Source organism: Ursus maritimus, unplaced genomic scaffold (genome assembly GCF_017311325.1).
Source record: "Ursus maritimus isolate PB19 unplaced genomic scaffold, ASM1731132v1 scaffold_6, whole genome shotgun sequence".
NCBI lineage: Eukaryota > Metazoa > Chordata > Mammalia > Carnivora > Ursidae > Ursus > Ursus maritimus.
The window spans coordinates 24,410,016-24,416,909 of NW_024426774.1; the positions used below are offsets into that span (position 1 = coordinate 24,410,016).

General features: G+C 52.1%; 1 protein-coding gene across 3 annotated transcripts in view; it reads right to left on the reverse strand.

The window, feature by feature from the left end:
• The window catches only part of GALNT14 (polypeptide N-acetylgalactosaminyltransferase 14), a 201,824-nt gene extending 195,021 nt beyond the window's left edge, over positions 1-6,803 (reverse strand). Inside the window, exon 1 of one of the 3 annotated variants that reach the window (XM_040623060.1) lies at positions 6,492-6,790. In XM_040623060.1, the coding sequence (XP_040478994.1) occupies positions 6,492-6,620 (129 nt within the window). In that variant the 5' untranslated portion in view covers positions 6,621-6,790. Of the gene's footprint in view, positions 1-6,491 lie in introns of all 3 variants that reach the window. The other 2 variants (XM_040623061.1, XM_040623062.1) reach the window with 2 other exon arrangements.
• Positions 6,804-6,894: the final 91 nt, after the last annotated feature.

Here is a 6,894-nt window from a genome sequence, read left to right on the forward strand (position 1 = left end):
CCCCCCCCCCCCCGCCTCCTCGCGTTCATTAGATCCTGTGATGGCAGCAGCTGCTGCCAAATGCAAAGGCTGCTGCCCCAGAAGGTCACATCAGGCCATTTATTCTGAAATACCAAAATACCAGAGCCAGCAGATTTCAGGAGCTTCTGCAGAATTCCCCAGGGCACCCGAGTATGCGTGTGTGTTCTTGCATATCCCAAAGGGGTTCTTTCCTAATCAGCTCAACATCTGAGGACTCAGAGACTGATTTATTTTTTTGGTTAATCTAGCGTTTCTGGTAAAATAATTAAAAGATAAGTAATAGACACGGAGTATCTGTGCCATAATTATTTATAGCCATGAGGTCTCACTTCGGAGTTATTCACAAGTCACCTGAATCAACAGAGGCTGCCAGTGGAGCAAGCGGGAGACAGGCCCCGGGCCACAGCACACCGCCCCCATTTCACAGCTAGGGAGACTGGGCCCGAGAGAAAGGACCTGAGTTGCCCCTGGCACCTGCCAATGGGTTGCCACACGTACAAGAAAAGCCAGAAGGTGAAACCACACATGGTTATAGGACAGGCGCTCCCAGGAGAGGGTGGGGGCTCTGTCTCCTGACTCCAGCAAGCAGTGTGAGTCTCTGAGGCTGCTGGGGAGCAGGGAGGCCACCCGCCCTCTGGGGCGCTGCAGCCAGTGGGAGGAGTCAGCAGCCAGCCTGCATGGGCAGTGGGCACAGCCGCGCTCACATCCCCAGCAGATGGTGAGTCTAGAATGTTGGTCTCTGGGGCAGAATGTGCAAAAGCCATGGCAAGGTTCACAGACTGCCCCAAGGGGGGGGGGGATGGGTCCCTGCTCTCTAATTCAGATGCTTTTCCGGAAATGTAATGGGGACTTTGAGATGCTCTGGAAGAGGGACAAAACTGTACATGTTAGACCTTAAACAAGGGCACGGCAATACATTTCTTCAAATGTGCCTGGTAATGGCTAAGACTGTTCTGGAAATTTGGGATGGAAAGCCGTGGGAGAGGATGCAGGCAAAGGAGATAGAGGACGAGATGGCTGTGAACCAGGCGGTGTGGAAATCCTGGGTCTCAGGCGTCCGCACCAGCAGCTTCATTTTGTCCCTGTTTAGTTTACAAATGACCTCTGATGAGTGGCAATTAACACTTTTAAATGATATAAACACATGAGCGACCTGGAAAAAGGGTAGTCTCTAGACAGGCTGGGGAGGCTTGTGACAGGGACATTAATTTCTCTTTCCTTCTTGGTTTTGCCCCTTTGTCATCTCTGATTTGAGCAGGCATCATTCTACGCCTCCAGGAACATTTGAGACAGGGATCCCTGGTCTTTGTTTCCCAAAGCAAGGAGCTACTCAGGGGAACAAGGGTTTAGGAAGACAGAGAGCTCCCCAGACGGACGCAAAGAAAGTCCCTCAGAACAGATCCACCAGTCCCTAGGACCGGGCCTCCCACCGGGCCCTGGAGGGGAGGGCTGGCTGGGAAAGCAAGCTGGGACATGGGTACAACACAGGGCACGCCAAAAAATAACCTAGGGTGGAGAGATTCCCACCAGCCTAATAGCCTGGAATTTGGGGGCTGGGGGAGAGCTCAGGGTTTAAGAAAAGAAAAAAAAAGCAGCTTGTTGATATCTACAAAGCAAAGACATGCCATTTCGTGGACACCTGACATTTCAACCTGCTACTTTTATATTTCCCATCCTCTTACAGCAACCCCTGCTGGACCACGAGGCAACACTACCCTGCACCTGCTCTAGGAACCTCAGGAGAGGGGAAAACAGCCCAGCGCAGGGTGTAGGCACCAGCGTGCAGGACTGAATGAAAGGACGAACATTCATCTGACAGTGGGCTCCTTCTGGTCGTGCCAGAGTCCAAATTCTCTGGACAGAGTCCAATATGCATGCACTGAGTATCAGCAGATTAATAGGGTCTTTCTCTCCAAAATTCATAATTTTTTTAAATGGGAGAAATGATCTACTAAATGGGGAATAAAATAACAGTGTCATATACCCTAGGCATTTGTGGTATGCAAATATTACGGAAAGACAAGCGCTTTTCCAATAGTGTGTGCTCTATTCCTAGTAGAGCACAAACACATCTACATGGGCCCGAGGCACTTTATTCAAAGCCTTTACATTTCCAATACCTTCCTCAAAAAGTACCCTCAGGCCTCAAATTCTTTTGCTTTTACTAAGCCCTAAGCCCCTGGACTAAATTTAGTTTCTTGGAAGTAAGAGACAAATTTGCTGCTTTTTTTTTTAATTCTGTCGGTTATTGTATAATTCTCCAAATGGCAAACAAATGATAGGGGAGAGAAGAAATAAAAACATTTTTCAGGTATTTTTAGTGGTACAGTATTTATCACTGAAATACAGTTTGAATTAAGACATCCAACTTGTTACATGATTTTCAATTAGGAATTAGAGCTCTGCAGAATTCGGGGGTAGGGGACCCGGTAAAAGAATCAAATCAACATTAAGAAGTCAAACTTAAAGAAATCTTTACTTTAGCTGTTAATAGAACCAGCCCTTCTTGGAACTAAAAAAAAGAAAGAAATCCAATTAATGTCCTTAAACTAGGAATGCAGCTTGCCTTCTCTACATCAGTTGGATTGTGACAAGACGTAGGTTTTATTTTATTATCAGGCCCACTTCTGAGATCGCATCACCAAGTGAATGAGGATGCTTACCAACGCTGGGAGGGAAGGCAAGGAAGGGCCTGAAAACTAGAACTTGTCGCAGACCCCAGGGAAGGCAACTTGCTACATGGAATCTACACAGAGAGGTCCCCGGCCCAAGAGCCCTGGCCACAGTCTCCAGTCCTCCACCAATCCCCTGACTTCTCAGGGGAGGGAGCCCATTGCCTGTGCTTTGGAAAATAACCTGATCCCCTCTTCCACAGCAGGAAGAGGCCCAGGTGGGATGACAACTTGCCAAAGGCTTCGGCATGCCCAAGGCAAGGGCTCTCCCCAAAACGAGGAATGAACATTTCCTGGGAAAAGCTAGGGTATTAAACTCACTCAAAACTGAGTTTCTTCCCTACGATAGACAAATGTCCCATCTGAGTCCCTACTATTGAGGAAACAATCTCTATCCTGGCAATGATTCTTAAACCAGTTGTGCTCCAGCCATTGGATGCAACTTCCCATGGGACCCTTCCCACCAGTGCGTACTCCGTCCAGTCAAAGGAGCCTCCCCTGCCCCAGGTGGACTCCTCCAAAGGCAGAGAAGGCTTTCCCTCCACGGTGGTTCCCTCACAAATTACACCCACGCCCTCCGCCCTCCCTGGAGCTCTGCAAAGGCACGTGTCCAGGGATGAGCCATGGACATGCTGGGAAGTAGGTTGGGCAGCATGCCGTAAATATCCCTAGCCTCCCCCCCATCACCCCCAAGAGCAGACCCTGGCAGTCCACGCACCATAGCGCCATGGAAGGTGCCTGGGTCGGGGGGGGGCAGTTCCCAAAATGATCCCATTCTGTTCTTATCCCTCACGCTGCCACTTAATAATAACCTTGTTATCTTAGGCCAATTGTATAACTTCATCATTCAGACTTATCTGCATAAAAGTATGATCTGCCCCATGTGGTTGTCGTGGAGATTAAATGAGCTAATATGCATGAAATAGAGTTTGTGAATTTGTAAAGCACTACGCAAATGCTAGCTACTGTTATTTCACACGAGCGCACATGCTCACACAAGCTCGGTCCTTGAGGAACTCAAGAAGAATGAAATCATTCGACCATATGTACATGGGGCCAACCAAACTACAAAAAAATATACACACTTAGTATTCTTCAACTAGCTCCAAATTTTATCCATCAATAGGCTGCTTTCGACTCACATGGAACCCTTGTAAAAACAGTGATTCTAAGACCTTCTCCCAAACCCACAGAATCATAATCACTGCAATAAACCCCAAAGCTTGTATGTTAAACGAGCTCTCCGGGGGACTGTGACACGCAATCGGGTTTGGGAACCAACCACGCTCCTCTGGACAGGATGTGCAAATTTCCGAAATAGATCAGTCACAGGAATAAAATTGTTCTGGTGCTAAGGACTCTTTGTCTCTCCATCTCCTTCCTCAGATACATGTACCAGACACAAAGACACTCACAAATACACACGTAAGGTCAAACAGGTGAAAAACAGGAAGGAGAAATATACTAAGAAGGATGCCTAATAATAAAAGGTATCAAGATTTTAAAAGTCTATAGAATTTGTGTTTCTAAAGAATACAGGAAATGGGAGGAAGAAGAAATAAACTATTAAGACAAAAAAGCAAGGGGTCAAAACTAGAAGACCCCCTCTTCCGTGCCTGCACGGCATTATGCCCAGAATTCCAATATCAGACCACTCCCCCACCCCAACCACTACTCATTTGTTTGTAATTCTACCTCAACCAGGAATCTGTGAGAGCTTCCACCTCCCTGCAAAGGGCCAGGGACACAGCATCCTCATCACAGCTGCCTCCTAACCTAGCACAGAGCCTGGCATAGAGCTGCATTCAATAACTGTGTGTCCAGCGCACACCAGAATGAGAGGAGGCAGGTAAAGACGAAAGAAAAGTGCACAAAGAGGGATAGAGCTTTCTTATCCCAGCTCCCTGGTGTAAACTAAGAATAAGTAAGCTTAAGGTAATGAGGTTCAACGCAAAACAGCGAGAGTTCAAGTCTCTGCAGGTATCATTAACTGCATCACAAGGAGCGGACCCACCCCGGAGGGAAAAGAAGGAAAGCTCTCCAGATCTACGCGCAGGTCTGAGGTGAGAAAATTGATCCAGTGCTCCAAAGGCTGCTTGAAATCACCAGTCTGATCTCGTCACTCCGCGGCTTACCACCCCTTTAAGGGCCCCTAGCACCCACAAGGTCCTACCCAATCCGACCCTCATACACCCGCCCCCAGCCTCCTTTGTACCATCAGCCATGTGGTTTACGCCCAAATTATGCCAAACTCACACAACCTGCTGTGTCATTCCTCTGAGCCTGTTTGGTACAGTTAACCTCTACCTGGAATGCCCTACCTCCTGGCAAACCTACAGTTCATCCTTCTCAACTCAGTTCTGTTACATCCTCCTCCTACAGGAAGTCCCCAGGCTCCCACGACACCCAGTACACTGAGCTCTGTTGGCCCTCAGCGAACTGTACGGTCCTGGCCCCTTCACAAGGAAATCCCCTATGCCCAGAGACCAAGTTCTGCATCTCTGTACCCCTAGCCCCTAGCACACGGCCTGGCACACAGCACACTACAAATAAAAGCTTGTGGAACTCAACTGGGCATTAGTGAGATTCCAAAACCTAAGTGCCAGAAGACTTAGATAAAAGGGGATCTGAGACACACCTTGCTATAGCGGAAAGATTCTGAATATCAGAGATATGAGTTCAAATCAGAGTGACCTAAGGCAAGGTACAAAGACTGAACTTGCTTCTTACTCTATGAAATTAGGACACCACCCAACTTACACAATTACTTATGAAGAAGCACCCACTGTGTACCTGGCACGAAGTGGGTCCTCTGTACAGTACTCACTGGGGAGAATCCCCTCTTTCCCTGTCTCCCTTTCTTTTAGCCTCCTGCTTCAGACCACAACCTCCTCCAAGGGTTTTTCCCAGACCGTGGAGGACTGCTCTGGACCCCGTTCATAAATGTTGTCTGGCTGGCCAGGAACCCCCAGAGGCCTCCTTCTGTGCCCCGCGGCTAGGTCTGTGGAAGAGAAGGCCGAGGAATGGGGGCTCTGAATTACAGGTAAGAGCGAACCCGAAGGGAGAACCTTCTGGCTGCGCTTGGAGGAACCGACCGGGCAGGAGTTGGAAAAGCCACTTGGATTCTCATTTCCCCAACTCCCCACCAACACCAAGGCGTCTGCTTTTACAGGATCCTCAGTGGCGTTCAGGGCACATTGAACTTCCCACGCAGCTGGAGAGCTCGGGGACAATCAGAAAGCAGGGGTGGCGACAGGCCGGTGGGCCCCGGCAGCAGGCGTGCGGGAGGCTGTACGGCGCTCGCCCGCGATGCACACGCGCGCGCGGCGCACCCCGGGCCTCCGGCCTCGCCTGGTCGGGCCTGGAAGCTGCGGGAAGGAAGGAGGTCAGCGCCGCGGCCAGACTTCTCGCGGGCGCCAGCACCCGCCGGCCCTGCCACCGGACCCGACCGCCCGCCACTCGCCCGCGGCGTCCACGGACCGCCACCCCTGGGCGGCTCGTCTGCAGCGCCCCCTCCGCCCCGGGACCCCCGCGCGCTGCCCAAGTTCAGCGACCCGCTCTGTCCGCGAGCGCGCGACCGCCACCCACACCCACTCCCACACTCCGCGGGTCCCGAGGTGCCCCGAGCTTCTCTAAATCCAGAAATATCACCCTGTGGTCGCATCCGGCGCCCCGTTACCTGCTCGCAGCACCCAGACCCCCGCCCTGGCTTCCCGGGAGCCCGCAAGCCCCGCGCGCGAGCGGCGCGCACTCCTGCAACCCAGTGCCCTGCGTCCACCACGCCGCCCAAGCCCGTACCTTTGGGGTCTGCACTTCAGGTCCCGGCGGCGCCTCCAACTTCTTCTTGGTTACCCAGAAGAACAGCAGCACGGTGATCCAGAGCACCCCGAAGATCGGCAGCGCCAAGCGGCGAGTCAGGCGCCGCATGGTCCCGTTTGCCTCGTCTTCTCCGCGGCGCTCCGCCCCTGGGGCACCCCCTAGCGGTCAGGGTCGGAGGGGCAGGAGTCCGGGAGAGCGGCAGCCCCGGGATCCGGGTGCAGGGGCGGCGGGAAGCTGCTAGGCGCCCCGCCCGCTTCGGAGAGAAGCGACCAGGGGCGGGGGTCTCGGGGCCCAGAGCGGCAGGGAAGGACCGAAGGGCAGCCAAGCTGGACTCCCGCTCCCGCCGGAGAAGCGCAGTGGCAGCCGAGATGCTCCCCGCGCC